Genomic DNA, 23,803 nt, shown 5'->3' with positions numbered 1-23,803 from the left:
AGAAGCCAGACTGAATAAAAGATAATTGAAATATATAAAATCACTAGTTCTGTTTGTTCCCTGATATGCCGTGAAAATAAATTGCATTCCATAGCCAGCGCAACCTTGCAGTGATAGTATCAATGACTTATTTGATAGGCTTTCTGTCTGCAGCCAGAGAGAGACAGTTGTGTTTAACTGTTACTCACGGCATATATCAGGAGTTCTCCAGAAAACACAGGCCTGAGCCTTGGTACATTCTTGAGCGTATGCAGCAACTGCAGAACAGAAGCACTCACAATCTCCACCACTGTCACAAGAGCAGGCATCATGAACACAGGCTTCATAGAAAGGAATCGGGTCCACCTGTTTGGGAAAGAAATGATGGCCCAGTTCATCTCCAAATTAGTTTTCAAACTAGTAAGCTTGAGAGATCTTTTGACATATGGGAATTGAACTGGGCAGGAATGAGAGTGTTTCTAAGAATTACCAAATCACAAACAAACATTACAGGCTTGAAGCCTTTTAATGTATTTTGGATAATAATAGACGTAAAGTAATATAGTACCTTCATACTTTGTTATGACTGAAAAAATAAAATAAGAGTCCTTGGCAGTGCCCACATTTTCTAACAGAGTTCCATTTTACTGCTCTCAAAACCAAGCTGGATTGATGCCAATGAAGTCTTATCTTACAGCAAGCTTTGCTGACCAACGGGTGAGCAATATCAGAAAGGCTGCACTTCTCAGCAAATATGAAGCAGAGAATTTTATGTCTGCCAGTTTTTGGAGTTTATCCAATGAACATTAGCAAAACATTTCCACTGTTTTTGCTTAGGATTGCAAGAAGAGAAACTTAGACTGGATTTTAGCTGCTGAAGGAATCAACATAGAAACACAAGTTAATTAAATTAATAATTCTTTGTGACTTTTCCACTGTGAGTTAAGAGCAAACTGTTGTTTACATTACCATACTTCAGGAAAGAGACAAGAAATAGAGAGGAATGCTCTTTGTGCACTGTGCTCTGGAAGCTGTGGGCCTGACATAGTGTGTGCTATGGCAATTTGGAGGCTCAGTACTAGCAGCTAAGCCTGTCTAAACTGCACGATGTCAGTTGTTTCCAAGATCCCTTCTGTGGCTTGAATATTAAGAGGAGCAGTGGTCTGTTCAACAGCCACCTTTCGAGTATAGTATGCATTTCTGTCAGAAGATGGGTCTGATGATCACAAGGCTGTTCAGAACTTATGGTATTGACAGTGTCTCAACAAGACACAATGCAACTGCCGCGGACACAGACCTATTCAGGCTAGATTGATGAAGCTAGCTTGCACAGCAGTAGTAATGAAACTGTGGTGATAAATACGTGCCTGTACAGCTGGGGCTGGCACCACTACTGACACAGTTCCATTGCCACAGATACTCAAACTACTTTGATTAACGGTAGCTGAAATGTAGCTGTACTGAAGCCTTAACTGAAGATCACTCTATTTAACCATCTCTTCATTCATTTCTGATGATATCTCTGCTTCTGCAGTAACAGAAATGCACTGTGCTGTCCCATCACTTACTGCCCTTTACAAACCTTGGAGTGACAAATCTTAAAGACTTCACTCCGGATGATGCTGCATTCTTTCTCTGCCCAGGACTTCCGATGTGGTTTCACATCACAGGGCTTAATCTCTTGTGTGATATCTGGGCACATGGAAGACTGTTTCCAGGAATTCCCAAACTTCAGAGCATTAGTGTCCTGCAGCCCACTCCTTGTTGTAAAATCATTGTTAGACTTGTCATCAAAGTTGCCACACAGACCACACACTTTGCCCTGGAAAAGAAAATTAAGATATCCGCTGCCTTTAAATATACCATGGAAGTGAGAAACAGACTCTAGTAAAGTGAAACCAAAACATTGACATTAAAAAGGATAACTGACTCTCTGTGTAAATGACATATTTTCATCCTTACTTTCAAATCATTTGTAGAGAAATCAAACCTTTATTTGCCTGTGTACTCAGCAAACCATTCAGCTGCCATGTGTTCCCTCCCTGAAACCAGTTATATCTAGTGTATTTCCATGTCTCTGTGGTGGCCCATCACCCAACTTATAACACTAAAGAGTGGCTAAACCTCCTTCAGCTGAGAAGAATTAATTTGTTTTCCATTCTTCTCAATTTATCATAACTCAGCTATTAATACAAGCCTGAGGGAATTTCATTCTGCTCAAAACTGTTTTTATTAAAAGCTTCTAACATAATGAGCACCATTTCTTCATCCATGGGAAAAAAATGAAAGGGACTCATTTTTCTCAAAAGAAAGAATGTAGCAATTTACCCACAATAGTGAATTTTGGTAGTGCTATTTAAGGTACATCAGCCCTCTCAAGCAATAGTATGTCCCTGTTTATACAACCCCACACCTCCTCATTCAGCCCAATGAACTAAGTACTCTGTAATTCAGCATATGGATTTTCAGAAATCAGAACCTTCTCCGTACATTGCACAGAGAGTTTGGTTTTAACTCAGGGCTGAGATTCCATGCAGGTTTCCAAGTGCATGTACAGTCAGTTTGCATCCCCTAAATTACTTTGAATGCTTGACTCGTAATATTCACAAACTCAGGATGCCATAGACATTTATCTTTATTGCAATCATATGCTATGCATCCTCTGCAATGCGTTGTGATGGACTGTAAGGAACTCCAGTAGCACCCCTGCCAGCTTTGATAGTAATAATGCAAGCTAATCATCAATGTGCAGAGGATATAGGAATCAAACACAGAATCAGAATAAAAGAACATTTATGTTTCCTTATCTCATTTATCTATTCATACTACTACTTCAGAAAAAGACAGACAGGTCCTAACTTTGTAATCAGGGGTCAGCTTGATGAAAACAGTAGTCTTCTTATCCCAGATAAGCATCACACCATTGCTAGCCTCAATAACAAGGTAGAGGCCTACTGTCCTGTTCCAATAATGCACATCATCACCAATATCTCGCTGAATTTCTTTATAATCTTTGTTCTCCAATTTCAGTTCAGTTTTCTGAAAAATGAAAAGAGAAATATTGTAACACTAACTTTTATGGTGAAATAAAATATTAGGCACTCATAACAATACAACTCATTCTGAAACAAATAGCTCCAAGTCTGAGATGACTTTCCAAGATGACAGAAAGTGGTGTAGTATCTTTAAGAGAGGTTTCAGTACCCGAGAACCTACACCTTTACAGATTAATTTGATAGGTCTTCTAACCGTTTTACTTGTTACAGCTGCTTTTAGGGATGTGGCTTTGGAGCATTACTTTGTTTTAAATACTTGAATACTGATATATGCTCACTGAGTAACATTACTCACCCCTAGAAACATTTTAATAGCCTTTGAGCAGGTGACCCCTGTAGTCCCACAAGGGACATTCTCTGTGATGATACTGAACGAGCCGCTGGAATTTTTGTCACCACAAAAATCCTATTAAAAAAGGAAAAAAATTAGCATAAGAAAATTAGGTAGAATATTTAATTTTTAGTTCAATCTCATAATAATTACAAACATTTAAATCTCTACAATGTATGAATCATTACTGCTGCTTCATATGTGAAATCCTACATACATATATTTTTACAGATGCACAAACATATACACATACATCTTTGCATACATATAAACAGTTAATACAGTCTCATGTGTGCCAAAAACTGGGAAACAAGTGGAACAATAAAACAAAAAGAGGAATATATCTTTAAATATAGGTATCTTTGCTTTGGAAACTTAGAATTTTTATTTATTTCACAACTGATAATGAGCTGTTAGCTCTCACTATAAAAGAGTCCTGTTACATACAATTTATGACCATAGTACCAGAAAAAACCCCAAACATTCACACAGCTTGCCTGCACTGAAAATACAGAATTTACCTTGGCAGAACATGTAAACACCTCAGGAACAGTGATGGCAGGCAACAAAGAATGACAAAACCAAAGAGGAAAGCAGATTTTCAAGGCAATCAGATGCCATTTCAGCCCTCATGATGAGCATTACCTGAGTAGCCACATATTCACAACTCCCATCAAAGTCATAGAATTTTCCATCAAAGGTGATATAATGGCCACTTCCATATATCATACAAGTCCCATAGCACACATCTTCAGTGCAGCTCCAAAGCCCTTTTTGGCAGGTACTAGAAGAGAGCAGAAGAGCTGAATTTTCAGATCTCACCAAGAGTGTGCTGTTTGGAAAACTGCAGAACAAACCAAGCAGCTACCTGATACAACATGATAATGTGCACAATACCCATTTCAGTGTTACAGTGTCTTATGTCTCAACTTCAATAGTTTAGCCTGTTTTTAAGCCTATAACAGGATTTTCAACTCTGGCCAGCTACACTTTTTAAATCTGATAGCATTTATATTTTAAAAATGAGGGCGCTTTTCCAATAAGAGATGCCTACTGGAAACAGAGGTAGCTATTACCCCAATATTGACAGCACAATCTGTATATCCTCAGATAGCAGAAAGTATGCCTGAAAATAAAGGTTTATACTTGCAGCTATCCCAGCCACTGTAGTACATAAGCCTAGACATGACTATCAATTGACCGTATAGAATACATTCTGGAAGAGAGTACAAAATTATAACTTACCAGGTGTTGCAGTCCACTGCTATCTTCTGTCCCGGAGAGTACCACTGGTTGTTATGAATGCATGGGCAGTCCTTCTCCTCAACACAGCCCCCTTTCCCATCATCAAAAAGACCTTCAGGACACACACAGCCTGAGACACACTCTGCCTGGAACTAAGGAATATAGGGAGAGATTGTTACTTTATGAAAAAACACTGCATTTTTCTTCCAATTCTTCATAAGCACTCTGGTAAAAACTGCATTTATAACCAAACAGCCTAATATTGATTAGTTTTATAAGGTTTTTCTTTCCAGGTTTCTAAAGTTTTTCTTTTCTTTTTTGGTTGTCTAAGAACCCAAATCATATTTCACTTGGCAGGTACAACTCTACTGAAGACATAGTAAAAAGAAAAAGGAGAGGGAAACCATAGGAGGAATCATCATGAAATTGGCAAGAGAGTAATACTGCGGAGGAAAGAAAGGAAGACCAAACCAAAAAGAAATAAAGTGGTAGTTACAACTGCATTTTCTGTGTTGCACTGTGTCATTTAAAGAATATAGAATAAAGGAAACATGACATGGAGAAAAATTGAATACATACATGATCAGTTCGAGGAGTATGACAGCTAAGCTGTAGAGGCGTTTGCGAAGTCCATTTTGGGGATGCATTGCAGTCAAAGTACATCTTATTAGAAGAACATTCTGTTGTACCTGCAAGGTACATTGTTGGTTTAGATGAATCGAGAAAAGGCAAAAGAAATGTGTGTGAAAGGTGGTAGTTACTGAGACGGAAATCTCAGGGTATGACTATCCTTATGAAAAAAAGAGGCTCAGTGAAGATAGAACAAAGTGAAAATGCATAAACGTTTCACATAAAGAGAAAAAAAATCCCACACAAACCAAATAAGTGGAGAATTCAAATTGAAAGTGTAGGTTTGGGTTTGGAGGTTGGGTTATATGGTTTTTGTTTTATTATACTTTATAGTATGTCACTTACTTTTCATTTTTATTGTCACTGAAGTACACTGCACCTTTGCATTTCGGCAAACACTAGAAAAGAAATGAAGTAAGCAGAAATAAAAAAAAAAGTAAGCTCAGTGTCTTTGATTTAAATCTAAGGATTTGTTTATATAAATTTGAGAGTATTTATCAGAGGTGTCCTGTGATATTTCAAGGTGAACTCTATTGAACCACACTCACGAAATTTCACTTGGAGAAAAAGTGCAGCAAGATCTTAGGCATAATGCACAGAAAGGTTATGTTTTAAGGAATTACAGGTATTCTATTAATCCTCAATACTGTGTTTTTTGATTACTCAGGAAACAGATAGTAATGATAATTTAAATTAAAGCCTTCATTTGGATACACAGTATATTTTCATGCCTATTCAACTCATATGCTGCAAAGTTGTTGGCCTGTATGTTTCATCTGCCAGGTGAGAGAAGGAAGTATTTCACAGTTTGCACTAATGATTCATGCAGCAAACTGTTGTCAGAGTTCATGATAAAAAATAACAGAATCGTGAAAGTTGCTTTCAAAAGCCTATGCTACAGTAAATACATATCAAGCAGACCTTCCTCCAGTGGAAAACACAAGCAATCTGTCTCTGACAGAAAAGGAAACTGCAACATAACACTATAGCTGGCCTTTTATCTTCCTTTTACCCCTCTGCTCAACAAAGCCCTGTTAACAGTGCAGCTTCAGAGTAACGTTTATCTGTGAAGGCCAGTACTCACAGCTCCAAACAAAGCTGCATTTCTCAATTATTAATAGATTACATTACCACAGGGTGATGCTTTGCTCAGCATGAAGATGGTGTGAAACATATGACAAATGTTCATTAAAACACCAAAAATAAGCTAAGCAGTTAACACCTCATAAGGAAATTTTAAAAGGGCTTTTATCCCCCCACACAAGAAGCCACAATAAAACGTACCAACGTTCTCCATCTTTTGTGACATATTCCCCCGGTTCCAGGTATGATCCCTTGTAATAACATGGGCACTTGGAGATGGGCACACAGGTATCTTGGTTATCCAAGTATGTATTATATGGGCAGCCACAGCCATCCATGGGAGGAAGGTCTTGCAAGCAATGTTTTTCACCACCAGCAAGGGAACGACAGGTTTGCTGGCACATTGTAAGATTGTAAAGGAAGATTTGATTTCCTGGGCAAGCAGACACTTCACTAGCTGGAGGGAAAATAAACAAACTGATAAATAAGGGATGCAGGATGAAGCATTTAACCTTGACATTTCCGTTTTGGTTTCTTTGGCTGTGCAGCATGTAATGGTAAAAATACTCCCTTAGATTTTATTAAAGTACAAAAACATCATAAGTCACAAGTAATGCTAGCCTAACTTTGTTTACCAGTTGAAGACTTATTTTTACCTGCTACTAATAGTTTCTATTTTCATACCTGTATTTGTTTCACATTCTGATAATCAGAGAGACAGCACAACATAATAAACTCCTAGTCTCAACAATACCGTACTGTTGATGAAAAGCAAGCACAATGATAAACAAAGACACTGATAAACAAAGACAATGTAAAAGCCATGATGGCTTGATTCCGTTAGTCAAAGATAGAAACAGCATTATTATTTAAACTGGGGAAAGAAGGTGAAAGTGAAAAATATTGCTTTCTTTTTTTAAATGTTATGAACAAGTGACAGCTAAAGAATGTAACATGAATTAGTAAATATTATAAGCACTGTCTCTTTTAAGTCCATTAGAAATTTCTAAGATACTCCAAATCCCTTAACATTGAGATCACTGACAGCCGAATTCGGAGAGAACCCACTTCTTGTGGCTAATTAATTCCACAGGGATTACAGTTCCACTACTTACTGCAAACATTTTTCCTCCAGCCTCCCAGTATGATCCCTTTGAAAGCACAGGCTCTCGAGTAAGAGGACAGGGCAGCACACAAGCATTCTTCATTGTCTTCGCAGAGGCAGGTGTCATATTTACATTTCTGAAAAAAGAACAAAAGGGTCAGTAAGCCTACAGGAAACCAATGGGCAATTGCAACTCAGTTGCTATGAAATATCCTGTGTCCTTTTTCTGACATTGTTTTTATTAATTCCCTCAATCAGAGAACAATGGAAGGAATGGACAAAGACCACAGACTGGAAGTGCTGCATCATTTCATACACAATGAATATGTCTGGATGCTTGTCCTAACCTAAGCCAAGCCTCTGGAACCTTTAAAAAGTAGCCAGCCTCCTAACAACACTTTTCTTAAAGGTTTTTGATACCATTCTTTCTCATTTATAGCTTAGAAATGCAATGATCCATAAAAATGAAAAATCATAATGGCAAAATATTAATCAGATCTATGAAGATCTTCACAAAATTTGAGCTCAGGCTGAGTTCCAGATATGAGCAAACACTTAGGAATTCCATCTCTTTTGCTCAGGTAAGCCTCATTTACCACTCAACAGTGATGAGCACAGGGGAAAAAGAAACCATGGAGATTCTGGCATGAAAATTAATTGGTGTTACATTCTAAGCAATACAGGAAACAATAAATATTTACTTTTCTTTTTTTTCTGACTTAATAGCAACTACTGTGTAAGGGTAGACTTAAAATTTCTGTGCTCACCTGCATCTCTTGAATCTTGTTTCCAGTTCAAATATCCAATCCAATAAAAATGTACATTAAAGATGAAACATAAGAAAGCAGAAGAACAAATTTACCTTTTTCTTCAGCAGCACTCCTTAAGAATCTCATCATAGGAGATACTTTGGATGCATGCTATGCTACCTCAGTTAATCACTGCAAAAACTTCACCTGCTCTTATGGGCAAGATACTCAATAATGTCTTAAATGTTTGAATGATAAATGTCTACAGTCATTCGTCTGAAATAAAGCAGTACTAAAAAGAGTGCAGGATTACAATACCTTATAATATTCTGAAGGATCAATGATTAAGTGACATCTTGCAAAAGGACCCTCTGGGTTTTTCAGCAAAGAACACCAATGCTCAGCATAATTTGCTGCAAAAAAAAAGGAGAAAAATGAAAGTATATAATTATATTCATTACATTCACTTATTTTCCTTGTGCAATGTCTAGTTACGTTGTCACATAAATGCAATGCAACAATACAAATGAGAGAACTGTGTGCACTTCGGGGGGTGGAGAAACTACATGCAATCACTGTACATATATTTCTATTCTCTGATTCAGTTATCTAGCAGTAGACACAATCACAAATCGAAAATCATATCTTACTGCTGCAACTTGTCTTTGTAGAATTGTGACAGCCCTTTCCATTTGGGGACCATAAAGCTAAGTTAAACATAGGGATAAATAATACTATGAAATACAAGCTGCCTTTGCAGATAATATAAATTAATGACCTTGCTTCCATATCTTCCAGCTCAGGATTCCTCTACAGTGGCCCCCTAAAATTTCACTTCAATTTGACGGGAAATCAGTGCTTGTATGTATACATACTTGCAGAAATTAATTATTAATATGGCAGTCCTCTAAAAAAACTTCAATTCCACACTACAACTCTTACACGCCTGTTGCAGTAATATACAGCAAATGCTGTTCCTTCTGGCAGAAGCCAACCATCTGACTTATTAGTGTGCTTACCACTTTCGGTGCTGAGACTGCAGGGGTCTTCCAGCTTTTCTACCTGGTCTGTACAGGTGGACTGAGCTTTCCATGTGTTAGCAAAGGCAGATCCTGTAGCTTCTACCAGCCCACTTGTTGTTTTAAAGTCATCACCTTCCATTCCATTAAAGTTTCCACAAAGACCTATTGAAAAAGAAGGTTAAAGTTTTACCTAATTGTTACTCATTCTTATTCTGAAAGGTCAAAGGGAAAGGGACAACTGATCACAAACATTAGAAACAGAAGTTCCTACAGCTGATTATTCCATCTCAGTATTAATGCATACTGTAAGTACTGAAGATTTAGGAGCTCTATTTTAAATATCTAACCTCTTGAGAAGAATAGTCTTAAGATATCTCTGCCTCAGGAGATCACCACCCTAACCTGTATTTTTTATGCTTTCTGATGATATTAAAACCACAAAATGCACCAAAAGCCTGGTTTTGTGGATAGTTAACGATTAAACTGAATACAAAGGTAAGGAATAGTCTAAGAAACATCCAGGTAATGGCACCAGAGTGATAGGTCACTTCAATATGAAATAATAAAAATGCATTATTAGTTTGCTTGAGCCAATTGTCTTCCAATGTTTTGATTTCTGCTTTTAGTTTCCTCCTCTTGAATCAATAAGTAGCACAAATTATTGCACTTGTAAAGAATACATGACTCTTCAGCTATGGAACAGCATGGTTTTTCTTCCCATTTGAACAGACACTTGCCTTGAAGTTTTCCTTGAACTGATTGATCCACAGTCACAAACAGCTGCATGACTGGAAACAACTGAATCTGCAGCTGAAGCCCAAAAGAAGTTTGTGCAACAAGGTAGTAGGAAGATGGCTTGAATACTGAGAAGCTGGCTGAAAAACAAAACATGAACTGTGCAGTAAACACACACATAGGCTGCTGAAAGAAAGATGACTTCTTAGATTTTAAGGTATCACCTGCCATGAAAACTCTGAGATCAGGATCAAATTAATAATTTTTTTTCCTCTAAAAATTGCTGGCCAACTCGATACAATGCTGGTCCCCTCTAACTTTACAAGTTGATTACCTACAATGACTCATCCTTGGGATCAGAACGACATTCAGATTTTCTGCAATACAGCTTCAATACTAATTCATTAATGCTACGTAATATGAAGAGCAAGAGATTTTCCTAGAAAGTATTATCCCAGCACTGTTGCATACAATAAGTAATAGGCGTGTCTCTACAAGCCAATACATAGCTAAATACTACTACTAATAAAATGTTAGATGCTTATACATGAGTTAAGCCATTATAGAAAAATCAGCAGAACTGACATACAAAATCAGCATAGTGGAGGAACCAGGCTTCCTAATTAGAATCATAGAATCATAGAATATATTGAGTTTGACAGGACCTGTAAAGATCATCAAGCCTAACTCCCTGCTCCTCGCAGGAATACCTAAAACTAGACCATATGACTAAGAGTGTCAGCCAGGTGCTCCTTGAGCTCTGACAGGCTTGGTGCCATGACCACTTCCCTGGGGAGCCTGTTCCAGTGACGGACCACCCGCTCAGTGAAGAACCTCTTCCTAATGTCCAGTCTGAACTTCCCCTGACACAGCTTCATACCATTTCCCCATGTCCTATCAGGGGTCACCAGAGAGAGGAGATCAGCACCTCCTCCTCTGCTGCTCCTCTTGAGGAAGTTGTAGACTGTGATGAGGTCACCCCTCAGCCACTTTTCTCTAAACTGAGCAAATCAGGTGACCTCAAGTACTCCTCACAAGTCTTGCCCTTTGAGGCCTTTCACGATGTTGGTCATCCTCCTCTGGACACACTCTAATAGTTTGATGTCCTTATAGCGAGGTGCCCAAAACTGCACGCAGTACTCAAGGTGGGGCTGCACCAGTGCAGTGCAGAGTAGGACAATCACCTCCCTCGACTGGCTAGCTATGTTGTGCTTGATGCACCCCAGGACAGGTTGGCCCTTTTGGCTGTCAGGTTATGTTGACTCATATTCAACTTGCCATTGACCCAACCCCCCAGATCTCCTTCTACAGGGCTGCTCTCCAGCCTCTCATCCTCCAGTTTGTATGTAGAACCAGGATTACCCCATCCCAGCTGGAGAATCCTGAACTTGCTCTTGTTAAATTTCATACTGTTGGTGATTGTCCAGCTCTCTAGTCTATCCAGATCTCTCTACCCTCAAGGGAGTCCACAGCTCCTCCTAATTTAGTATTATTAGCAAACTTACTTAATGTACATTTGACCTCTGCATCCAGACCATTTATAAAAACATGAAAGAGCACTGGCCCTAAAATTGAGCCCTGGGGAGCCCCACTGGTGACAGGCCACCAGCCTCATGTAATCTCATTTACTATAACTCTTTGAGCCTGACCTGTCAGCCAATTGTCCACCCAATGTATTATGGACTTGTCTAGCTGTATGCTGGACATTTTGTCCAGAAGAATACTCTGAGAGATATCATCAAAAGCTTTGCTAAAGTCCAAAAAACAACTACTGTCTAACTAATTTCTTATAGCAAATTTGGTATTATATACTCTATTTATCTATTTAATCTACTTATTAGATGATCTATTTTATTGCCTAAAGCACTTTAATTTCTCTAATCTTTCAGCTACACACTGTAGGTTTTTTTTGCACAAGCATTCATGAACATATCATCCCATGAATACTTGTCCTTTCAGATAAAGAATTACTTTCCTGCAAGTAACTTGCCATCTGCAGATAGGCCAGTAAATAAGAAGCAACACATACTGTTGTCAGTGTGCTTGCCTGAACATACCTAAAAAGGATTGATAAAGAGAAGTTCTACATTCCTTTCAAAAGTTACTCTGAGACCTCACAGCTGCTGTCTGATAGTGACCTTCCACAAGAAGTTAGGCTCCTAAATTAGGTGATCTGATTAAGCCTCTGAAAGTGTCTGTCTAAATCCACTGGTTATATAAAAAGATGCTGATGTCTCAAGTGAGCTGGGAAGATTACAGGGTGCTACACAGTACATCCTTCTTTTCTGCCTTGGTTGACCAGAAAATACAGCAGTTACTTTCTGTCAGGCTTTCTTCCCACAGGAAAAAAAGAAAAGCATGGTGAAGAAGTGTGGTGTGGTAAACATGCCTGAGCCTCACCAGGACTGAGAGCCAGGACATGCCCACACCATACAGCCAGACTTGAAAAGTGCTAAATACCCCTCTTTATAGGCAGGTTAAGTTATCTGCTTTAAATTTAAGCCATGGCAATTCCTCTTTCCCAAGCTACATGCTGAAGTATATTGAAGATGTATGAAAAAATTGAAGGGACATTTTTCTCAATTATCCGCTGTATACAGAGTCAGTCTGGCCATGAAATTCTCAGTGACAACTATTAAACCACATTAATCCCCAAGTTGTTCCAAAATCCAAACAAATTTCATATGCCTATCTTCACTTTTGCTTCTGAAAAAATACACCCTCACATGAGAATTCAGGCGTGTGACACATGGTACACAAGGCTACGTCCCTTACCTGACACATGAGGCACATTCACTGTCATCTCATTCAGTGACACACTGCCATCTGGTCTGAAAACCACCACCTGTACAACAGCAAGTAGAACCAATGAGGTTCCAGGTATTGAGAGGAAAAATAATTAATAAAAAAAAAAAATTAAGAGGGGAAACATTTTGCACATTTAGACTGTGACTAGAACTTAAAATCTTTGAAAGGAAGAATCAGTCTGAAAATGGAATGTGGCAGTAGACCTGTAGAATTCAAGCAAGGTTTCATCTTGCTATTCAGTGTTTCACTTACACCTGCCTACAACGATTTCTAACGGTAATGATATGCAAAGCTTTTTTATATTAGGCACCTTGTTTTCAGCAAGTAAAAGAAAATATTGGGCCTTCAGAATCTATAGTAAGCTCCTATTCCCTATAAATGCATGTGCCACAGTATCAGTGTAATGGTTTGGTATGATTCTGGCACAGTAAGAAAGCGGTTTGTTAAACTTCCTCATAAAATGCTAGTCTGCACATACAGAAACATAAAATGATGGGTTTCTGATTTGGTTTGGTTTTGTTCTAGTTATGCTGGCAAGGACATGGAAGACCAGAAACACAGGAGGAAAATTATGTGTAAATGTATGTAAAATTATGTATAAATACAGTCTAGATATTCCCAAAACCAAACAGAACACTAAAGTGAATGAAAATATAAATATTTAAGAAGGTTGAATTGCATCAACATTCAAGGATGGGGTCTCTTCTGAAAAAGACTCAGTTAGTACTATAAAATTATATCTGAATAAAGTAAAATACTGTGAGGGGAGGAAGAATGGTACTCTTACTTCCAGCCAGCCTGGAATACAGTGAGAATAATCATATAGCACAGAGCAGAGAAGGAAAGAGGGGAAAATGTTAGCTTATTTGAATCTCACCTTTTTGTTCAGTTTAGGTCTATTTTGAGTTCTCGAGGCAGAAGCCCGAGTTGTTTTTCAGCCTGGCTGAGGTGCCTTATCTATCCACAATAGTGACTCCAGAAGAATTACTTATTGCTCCACAGTAAAGGAAATATGCTGATTTTCAACATATCTAGCAGAACCCACAGAACACTTACATTTTTTTTGTGATCTACTAACAGCACAACAGTCTTCAAACAGGTCTGCCTGTCTGTGGAGCCACAGGGAGACAGCTCTGCCAGGAGAGCATGACTGTCATTTACAGTACCCTACAATCACAGTGAAATAAATGTCCATTAGTCCAATCAAAAATCTCACAAGATGATTTCCAAAACAAAGACTAAAGTAATCAGTTACAATAACAATTACTACAGAACTTAGCTCTTAAGAGCACCATTTCAGCAGTGGTGCTGGAAGCTGAACCGTCTTTCAAATAAATTCAGTGGTATGGTTTCTAGTTCAACAAGATCTTTGTCATTTTCTAGAAGAACAGGCACCAGATATTTTAGGGACAGATAAATGAAATAGCTGCCTAGCTCCTTTCCCTAGCTGACTTTGACACTCAGACACAGAAACAGCTATTACAGATCTGGCTGAGAGCTTCTAATCCTGAGAACTGCTAATTTTTTCAGTCTACCTATTCATGCAGCCAGAGTGATCCTTTGATTTCTTATACATGAAGGACTCCACTGAATAATGACAGTATATGTAGTCTACTATCTAAGTTAACCACCCATTGCAGTAAGTGCCCAACTCCCTCCTAGGGCTATTACAGCCCATCCTGAATTTTCCAGTACAGCTTTTAGCATTTCTGCTTCCCTCATCCCATAAAGATGGAATAAAACAATTCATAACTGTTACACATCAGCACAGAGACACTTGTAAATACAAGAGAAAAGCCCTCTAGTACACAGTACCTTGGCCAACACATAGTAGCAGTCTCCATGGAAGGTGTATTTCTTCCCATCAAAGGTGGTAATATGGGAACCTCCTTCCACTGAACATGTGCCTGGACAGGGTAAATCTTTGCAAGTCCATCTGCCTGAATCACAGGTGCTATAAACAAATAATAATAAAAAATGCTTGTAGCTATTACAGGACCTGAGAGCACTGAAAGCATCTGTATACCTCACAAACAGCAAGATATGCCCAGGTGTTTTAAAACTGTATCTTTGACCATTTCCTTAAGATTTTCCCTCTGCCATATGCCACAGATACAAGAAAATTTTTCAGACAATTGGCTGTATAGTTATGCAACATAAACATTAAGTTCAGAATGTTTTCAGGAAGCCTCCTATGACTAAATGGAAGATTGAAAAATGCAGATCCATTCACAATCATTCAAAGAAAGGTGTATAAACAACCATGATCCTTACCATTCTTCACATTCATTGGTAATGCTTTCTCCAGGTGAATACTCCTTTCCATGGAGTTTGCAGTGGCACTGGCTAGCAAGTATGCAACCTTTCTCAGTAATATCATCATACACAGTTCCTGTAAAGTACAACAGTAAACTACTCCAGCTCTTTCTGAAATCGGCAATTTCCACAGAGGAGAAACTCTCAAAGGAGGCATGCTTTCAACTTGACACAGAAAACAGAGGCTGAGATTATAAAAACTGTGAAGAATACTGTTTCTAATTTTTGTAATGTAAGATACATGGAAAACACTTTTATCCAGTTTTGAAAACCTAAGTCTATCCATTTATATAACTATACAGAGATAAAATGCTTAATATAAGTATACAAGAACAATCTCAGAATTTTACATGTTTAGATTTTCAGTCCTTCTGGCATACTCTGTAGACTACCATTGCAATCTTTTTTCCTAAGGTTGACAGCAAGTCTGAGAATTTCATTCACTGACCCTAATATCACTCTCTGGGAAAATGATGTCCATTGTCTCAGAATTATTCAACCTAAAAAGCATGATTTTCTACATATTAGCAGAATTCCATTTGTTGAGAGGTAAAAAGCAGATTTCTTACCTGTCATTGTGTTAATATAACTATAAAATCATTTATTAATTAACCAATTATGACCTCCTTTTTAAAAAACCTTATAATTATGTTCCCCTAGGGGGGGAAATAATGAGTAGCAGTACTAATTTTTAAGATATAATTTGACTACATTTAATATTTTAGCTATAACCTCCTTTGCCAGAGCTCTTGGTATTGCTCCATATACAACAGCTAGAATAACACTTGCCTTCAGGGCAGAAACAACCATCCATGTAGTGTTCCTCACAAAGGCTGCTGATCTCCAAGTGTGAACAAGTATCCATGCAGGGTGAGCTGCTTTCTCTATAGATCATGGTATCAGGACAGGTCTTGGCTGAAAGAATGAGAAAGTCACCACCAGTTATTTGAGTGTAAAGTCCATCATTCCTCAGAAACCACAGATCATATCCCCTACTCCCCTCAAGTCAGTGGTGTCCTAAGCCAGACTCCATCTGGCAAAGCATGTTTGTCTGTTTCTGGACTGCTTTCCCTGCTTTTTATATTTTCTTCTTTTGCTCTCAAATAGATCAAATTATCCCAGACATCTGCAGCATCAGACCTCACAGTTTTTTAATGAAACAGAATTTCTACTTGCTGAAAAACATTTCTTAATAACAAGGGTAATAGAAGAAGAAAACAGGAAGAACATAGTATGTAGTTTATTGCACTACTGGTATGAAATTTGTAGTATATGCCTACAGTTTTGTAAAGAAGGAATGAATTTAAATGCTTCACAGTGCTACATCCATGAATATTTGTTTCTTTGTAAATTTATATAGCTGCTTACGGCAAAAGTACTGTGTCCTCCATTCACCAGGCCGGCCACCCGCATGTGAACACTGACGAGAATACTCAGAGACGGTGCTGCAGAGGCAGAAGGAGTCCTCATTTCCATTACATGCACACTTGTCCTGCATGCAGGCTTGGATGTACAATTCCAAATTAAGACGTAACCGACAATCAGCAAATGCAGAGGAAGTCAGCAACCTCTCACACTCATTGCGCTAAGGAGGAAGAGTAACAATATTTAAGGGATTTGTAAGCCCCTGAGCTTCTAGACACTTTCTTTCTTGTCATAAAAACTGTTGTATTCTGAACAGCAACAGTTATTCAAGAGAGGAAGAAGAAACCATTTGCCCTGGAAGGGACAAAATCTTCCCAGTTCCTCACACACTAACTGCCCATAACACAAGGATGTCTCCATGTTCCCATGCAAGTGAAGTTCACCACTAGGAATACTCACATGCTCATTGCAGCTTGGAAGAGCCCGAGTTTCATCAGGATCTTCACATTTTGTATTGGGTTTGCTGATTTTCTGTAAATTCCCATACGTTATTGAATTGTAGCTTGCAGCTATGAGAAAAAAAAGAGGACTTGCTGAGCCCCAAAAATTGACAACAAGGAGCACCTGATTCCCAGGAATCTACTGATCAAGGAAAACAGTTACTATGGTACCAAATATGCCTGTCAGACACAGGTGTCTGCTCTGAATTATGTCTATTATATCTAAGTGTTCTTAAAATTTTAAAGTGGTAACAAGAAAAGAAAGCCAGTAGAGAAAATAACAAGATGATTCATGTGGAATAAAATAACCTCAGACCAGGAATGCAGCACTGGAACATAATGTTTATTCTGGGGCAATCACAGAAATCTCAGGTGAAATTTGCTCTCCTGTGATGCTCTTATGTACAATGCTTATCAGCCTATCTTCTGTGATAACTGTCAGTATGGTAGGATGACTCACCTCCATTGATAAACTCATTGTAGATTGGAACTCCATTGTAATCACCACAGAGACCACATGTATGGTTATTAAATTTGCTGTCCAGCTCCACCTAAGTAATGGAAAGAAAAAGAAAAAAACAGCAAAGAATTATCTGGACCATTAAGACATTCCAAAGTAAATACGTTTACTCGAAAGGGAAGTTGCTAAATGGCAGAACTGATGGCAAACCTAAAACTCTTAGATAAATAGCTATTGCAAATGAATTCGTAACACAGTCAATAAACACACAGTTAGATGCAAAAAGTAACACAGAAAACAGAAAAAAGTGACTGAAGCTCCTGTATTTTAATAACAGCAGTAACCACCATGGTGATAAAGATGAGAAGGAAAGCATTCTTAAAATCACAGGACTTTTTTTTTTTTCTCCTTTTTTTCCTTACTGGGATAAAATTTAAGTCTTGCTGTAAATTAGGAAAGTCAATGATGGCAGTCCTTTAAAAGACAAATGAAGGAAAATGCAGACTGGATTGTGGGGGTGCTGTAGTGAAAACATTAGCTATTTCTCAGAACGCTTCTTCACCCTTTCTTGAGACTAGTAAGATCATCTGCAGGCCATACAGCTACCTCTATCACATTGCAGTGAAAGGAACTTTATGTTGTTAAAATAAGGTACTAGGAGTGTCAGTTGGATGAGTCAGCCTAACACTCCAGCTCTGTTCAGTTCATGAGATTCTACTTCTGCTCAGTATACAGTAGTCTGTTAAACCCAGGAAATACCAGTAAAAGGCGACTTGGATGATACATACCATCAGTGCATCTTCCTGATTCCATATCAGAATCAGGCCTAATTTGGCATAAACCTTGGTGTAAATGTCATTGCTCTCAATGAGCAGACCAGAGCTGTAGTAAGGTGTCTTCACACTAGGAAGAAAATCAGAGACTTTGCATTAGTACAGAAACGTAAGGGGTGACATGAATGTCTGTAATAAGCCAAATCCCCTAATGAATAGATAAACCAGTCTCTGTCTACCTGATCCTAGCTGCACAGGATGCCTTGTTTTAAGGAGGCATAAAATCCTCTCTCTCTGACACTTGACGTGATAACTCATTTCCCTTAAAAGACAAAAAAAATTCAGAGGCAAAGCCTCCCCAAGGGTATGGGTTCTTTAAGAAAAAAGCAAAAATGTCAGATGTCTATAATTTATTCAAAGGAAAATCCATCGTCATTGTGGAATTAACAGAGGATATTCAAATACTCACTACTAATTTACTTCAATGAAAGAAGTAACAACATAAATGGAAGCTTTTCTTTACCAAAAGATCTGACAACCATTTCAGAGAGAATGAATGTTCCTTTGCAAGGATCTTCCTCCTCAAGAGAGAGTTCAAAAAGCACAGGCAGATATAGGGACTGCCAACAAAAGTTGGGGGAAAAAAGGAGCATGTTAAGAGGAATTTAGTAATTTGTTTCATTAGTTAGTTCATTAGTTTTCAGTTGACAGGACCAAGCTTGTTAATGGTGACAGCAAGGCATGTTAATGTGACATAAGATACTTTGCAGAAGGCTGAGCATAGACAGTGTTGTCTGATAAAGAATCAATTCAACAGACCTCTCTCTTGTTCTTGTATGTCTGTCTTACAGTGCACTGTGCAACAAGTCACACTGCTGAATTTCATTCAGCAATAAAGGGATTGGGGCAAGCAACCTCATCCTATAAAATCTAAAGAACTAGAGTTTGTTCAAACAGAAGTAGTGTAAAATGGAATCCAGTCAAAATAACAAGTTCATTTTCTACAGATTTGTCAATATAATTTTTACCTACCAGGATTCATGTATGTCTATGCATATCTCCTCTTAACTAGTCTCTTGACTGGGAGAATTTTATCTCCTAATTTCCTGTCACTGGGATTTTTCCAACTATTTACCTCAGGCATTTTTAACATGGCCAAATGACTTACACATCTAAATACCAGGAAGGAACTCAGAAACCATTATTTCTACTTTTGGCTGCATTGTTTATCCTCTGGACAATGAGGCCTTAAGGGATCATGTTTTTGGAGGGGGATTATAAAACATAGGGCAGATTTTCACCTTTCAGCTATCACATCATGGAATATTTCTCTTTTTTCTAACACTAGGACATTCAATCAATCAGTGGATCTGGTGCCAAAAGGCAAATTCATACATTTTTCTACTTTACCATTTTCACTTCAGTAGTGTGAAATGCTAGTTTACATGACAATGGATCATATGTCATTTAAAGAGCAATATGCGAAATTAAGTTCTACAAAGAAACTAAATCCCCCATGCAGCAAAAACCTGTTCAGAAGGGATCTATTGTTTTATGAACACTACCTAAGAAGAAAAGAGGCTTGGTTTAAGAAAAAACATTTTTAAAGGATTTCTAAACTTTAAGACCTAAGTACACAATAAAGGCTTTTTCAATTTGGGGCAAGAATGCATTTTTTGTAACTTCATGCCATATTGTTATGCCTTCTGGTATGATCCTTTGAAAACTGAACATTATTTTCTATCTTTAAACAGATTTTCATTGCAGTGGCTTCCCAACTTCAGAGCAAAACCTGAATTCTGGGCAGAACCCAGTCCTACAATGACAATACAAAGGATTTTTTTTAAATTATGCTGACATACTAACAGCCAGTTTCTTCCCTCTTCAGAACTATGTCTTACCCTATGAGTTGCTTCACTTGTTTCAGTGTGTATATATACACACACTGAAAGGATAGGCTGATGATAGGAAAGGCTAGATTAAGACACTACTTGGCACCAGTAATGGTGTCAAACTAGTCCCTTGTGCAACCATGTTACAGGAGGAGAAATATAGTACAGCTCACTGTGAAAAAGTACATATCGCCACATACAAATTTTACAGTGTAAATTTTGAACTGCATTATATCTGTTATAATCCCTTGAGGAATGGCCATCGGACCGTAAAGAATTATTTATGAAGATCAGAAAAAACCACCTCTCTTCTACCGCAAAATAAGAGAAAAGGACCACGGAGAAATGCATCTTCATTTTTATGGATTTGCTAGACCATCTGCTAAGGTAAACTCAGGGTGATGGCGTAAAACAAATGAAGCTATGTCATTTTGTGCCAGGGAAAGATCTGGTTCATGAGCTGCATTGTTTCCTGCATAACTAGAAGAAGAAAAATTCACTCAAACCTCTTCCTGACTTGTATTTAAATCATCCCTTACGCCAGTGTAGAAATTATGATCAATACTAAAGCCCCTCCCCAAAGCAATTTTTATGCTGGATTTCAAAGTGCTTTTTTTTGCTTGTGGAAATGCTTGTAGCAGTTACTGTAATGGTATACAGACAGCTGTGTAAAGATCAATCCTGCTTTTATCTTCCCATCACATTTCTCTGAAATGCTACTATACTAAAGGAACTTACATCCGCCCATCCACTACGACCAGTTTTGGTCTGAGGTACACAGTAAAGTCCCTGATTGTTATCAGAATATACTGGATCTCAGGGTGGTTATTGCTGTTCAGAGCACGCTGAATGTGGACAGAGAACTCCTTGTAAGATTCTTGGCAGTCAGAAGCAAAATTATACTCGCAAATGCCAGGGAATTGATAGATGTCGCCATCAAAAGTTTTGAAATGGTTGTTTCCCCAAGTGCTGCAGACATAGTGGCCATGGTTTCTTGTCCTTCCTGTTAAGTGATGAAAAAGAAATAGGCATGAAAAAAAGTGAAAGGAATGAGCTAGCATCAAGAAAAGGTAGGTGTTGCATTTTACAGTAGAAACCACTTGCAATTACGTGCACAGTGATTCCACAGATCTCAAGCCTGATCAAGTATCTGCCTACCAAGCAGAAGAGATGTGAATCTCTAATGGAAAATAAGACATTAATAAATACAGCTGAGACCTGGGTATATCTTATAATCCTCACTGAGGTGAAGGAACTTGTCTGCATGAGGTGGGGAAGCTTAACCTTCTGACCACTAACAAGCTGGTGCATCAGTGCAATGGAGCTACTTCGCCAAACATATGAATTTATTCTGAATCACAGTATTATTTTTAGCAATATTAAATACTGCTAAGAGCTATTTTCCTCCCTCATGCAACTTGCACTAGAAAGGAAACAGGAAACCAAGGAAGTACCATTCCTACTGGAGGGCAAATATGTTAAATGTTATGAAAGGACTTGTGCACAACAGGAATTTTTAAAGCACTCCTTTTCCTAACAGAAGTAGTGATTTCTATTACTACAGAATATAAATTCTTCAGAAGATAGGTCAGAAAATAACCAAGCTAGGAGCAAAAAACCAAAAAAAAATTACTTTTTGCAATAGCAAAAGATGATGATACTTGTTCCCTTCCCAGCCATCTATACCAACAATAATATAGATGGTATTAACACAGTATGTGATAAATCTCAAGATGCTGTAGATTAGAGTTGAACATAAAACCTGAGCATACTTGGGAAGCTTGCCAAGGTACCAAAAGCACACATGCCACTCATCTTCACAAGATTTTTTCACAGTGTTTAATTTGTGAAAGCAGGGATCTCTTAAGTTGTTGTACTGTGATGGTATCAATCGTACCAGATACATCCAGCCAAGCTGGTATGCTTCTCTCCCCAAAAGGGAGGCTACACAGAGATTCTCCCAGAGCTCACAGCTGGGATACCAAATACAAGATAATGTTTTCATCCCATTGCTGAATTCAAGATGCAGCAGACCAAGACCAATACCCCAAACCTGATCACTGCACAAAATTCATCACCTATTCCTGAAAAAATAGTTTTCAGTATGAGATCTCCATTTCAACACTTCAAACAAAATTGATAACAAATAGAGTAAATTAGAGCTTTTACAGAAGGATTATTAAAGTCCTGAATAACAAAATGAGCTTTGTCCAATGTTACTACATTCACTTTTGAAGAAAGTATTTATCTCATTCCAAAGTAACAGAAGGCACAATCATCCACTTTCTTCATTGCTGTAACAACGAACCTCCCAAACTCCTATAGTTGCTTTCTGCCAAGTAGTTGCCATACCTAGGAAAGTCTCAACATATGGGAAGAAAAGTAACACTGAAAACATTTTCCAAGCACATCAAACTAGAGATTAATGCAGTAGATACAGGTACTAATCTCTCCAAAGACAGCAATATCAACTTATGTTGGCTGAGCTATGTAGCCTCAGTATTTGAAAGTTTAAGAAATTTAAGGCACCTTAAACCACCAGTGCATTATTTAAATGCACTGCCTCTTTCTGCATCTACAGTGGTATTTTAATTCTCTCCCTCTTTTCCAGGAGGCAATCTGCTACCATTTCATTTCTAGAGCTTACCTTTTCTTATTTCATTTGCATAGGAAAGAGCCAGCCAGAGCATAAAAAGGCTGGCAACTCTTAGCCCCATGATGGCTAAGGTGGGTGAACTGGAAACTCCACTGAAAACTTTGCTTTATATAATATCCACTGATGCAATTGATTCTATCGCAGGGGAGGACATACAAAGGGAGGAGGAAAAAGGAGGGGTAAAAAAATAGGCGTAATATTTGCAGAAGATAAGAAGTAAACAGACAGGTATTTTTCACCATAAATGAAGGAATTCAGTATACAGGAAATGGTATAATATTGATTCAGTAATCATGCAAATTTTTTATTGCTCTATTTCATCTACAGGATGCTATGCTTTTAAATCCTTCAAATGCTCATGCCAGGTTTAACCTTCAGTAACTCTTATAACAAATAGTGAATTTTGGAGTGGCTGAATGAAGAATTCTCTTGAAGGAAGTTTAGGATGAGATACCCTCAAACAATGGCTTCAAAGCCAAAGCATTTTTCATTTTTCACCATCCCATAGAATGATTTCTATAAAAATTAAATTATGCTTGTGAAGCTCCTTGTAGACAGTAGTAACCCTTACAAATAAAAATGATACACCATGCATTATAAAATTATTTTGCAGGCAATTGTTGGATTCCTTTCATTTGTAAAGCTCTGGGGACCATCTAAAACAAGGTATAGCCCATACTGCATATTGTGCCCAAAACATAATTGAAATGGGGTGACAAGGTAAGTTCAAGGAATTCACAGCAAGAGAGATGCTCTATCGAACATTGTCATGGTGCAACAGAAAGTCCTTCAAAAAGGTTGTAGAGACTCTCACAACATATTAAGCTTTAGGGGAAAAAAAAAGGAAGAAGGGGAAAACATTACTGTCCAGACTGAATAACAATTGTTTTCAGACAAAATCCCCCTAAACAGCTTGTTCTTGCTTACCTTCTACATGAATGATAAATTTACAGTCTACTGTCCCATGTCAGATCCTACAAAAGCTCTAAGGTCAGCTTTGCTTTGTGCAGAGAAAGATGAAGAAGGTCCCTGGGAGAAGAAAGCAGAAAATAGAACCAGGAACCAGTTCAGAATGCTGCTTCAGAAATACAAGATTTC

General features: G+C 38.0%; 1 protein-coding gene across 1 annotated transcript in view; it reads right to left on the bottom strand.

Annotated features, from left to right (window-relative positions):
- Positions 1–22,766, bottom strand: part of MUC2 (mucin 2, oligomeric mucus/gel-forming) — a 57,869-nt gene extending 35,103 nt beyond the window's left edge. The window contains exons 1-24 of the mRNA XM_075048660.1: positions 22,697–22,766; positions 20,788–21,052; positions 18,173–18,287; positions 17,381–17,475; positions 16,884–16,986; positions 16,428–16,644; positions 15,849–15,974; positions 15,018–15,135; positions 14,559–14,697; positions 13,800–13,910; positions 12,711–12,780; positions 9,938–10,075; positions 9,198–9,362; positions 8,497–8,591; positions 7,436–7,566; positions 6,526–6,777; positions 5,587–5,639; positions 5,191–5,300; positions 4,612–4,763; positions 4,012–4,150; positions 3,331–3,441; positions 2,839–3,018; positions 1,562–1,801; positions 189–345 (exon numbers count right to left, since the gene is read on the bottom strand). Coding sequence (XP_074904761.1) covers positions 189–345; positions 1,562–1,801; positions 2,839–3,018; positions 3,331–3,441; positions 4,012–4,150; positions 4,612–4,763; positions 5,191–5,300; positions 5,587–5,639; positions 6,526–6,777; positions 7,436–7,566; positions 8,497–8,591; positions 9,198–9,362; positions 9,938–10,075; positions 12,711–12,780; positions 13,800–13,910; positions 14,559–14,697; positions 15,018–15,135; positions 15,849–15,974; positions 16,428–16,644; positions 16,884–16,986; positions 17,381–17,475; positions 18,173–18,287; positions 20,788–21,052; positions 22,697–22,766 — 3,352 coding nt within the window. The remainder of the gene's footprint in view (positions 1–188; positions 346–1,561; positions 1,802–2,838; positions 3,019–3,330; positions 3,442–4,011; positions 4,151–4,611; positions 4,764–5,190; positions 5,301–5,586; positions 5,640–6,525; positions 6,778–7,435; positions 7,567–8,496; positions 8,592–9,197; positions 9,363–9,937; positions 10,076–12,710; positions 12,781–13,799; positions 13,911–14,558; positions 14,698–15,017; positions 15,136–15,848; positions 15,975–16,427; positions 16,645–16,883; positions 16,987–17,380; positions 17,476–18,172; positions 18,288–20,787; positions 21,053–22,696) is intronic.
- Positions 22,767–23,803: the final 1,037 nt, after the last annotated feature.

Source organism: Buteo buteo, chromosome 16 (assembly GCF_964188355.1).
Source record: "Buteo buteo chromosome 16, bButBut1.hap1.1, whole genome shotgun sequence".
NCBI classification, from domain to species: domain Eukaryota; kingdom Metazoa; phylum Chordata; class Aves; order Accipitriformes; family Accipitridae; genus Buteo; species Buteo buteo.
The sequence above is the reverse complement of the archived record's forward strand: the minus strand, read 5'-3'. Positions and strand labels throughout refer to the sequence as shown.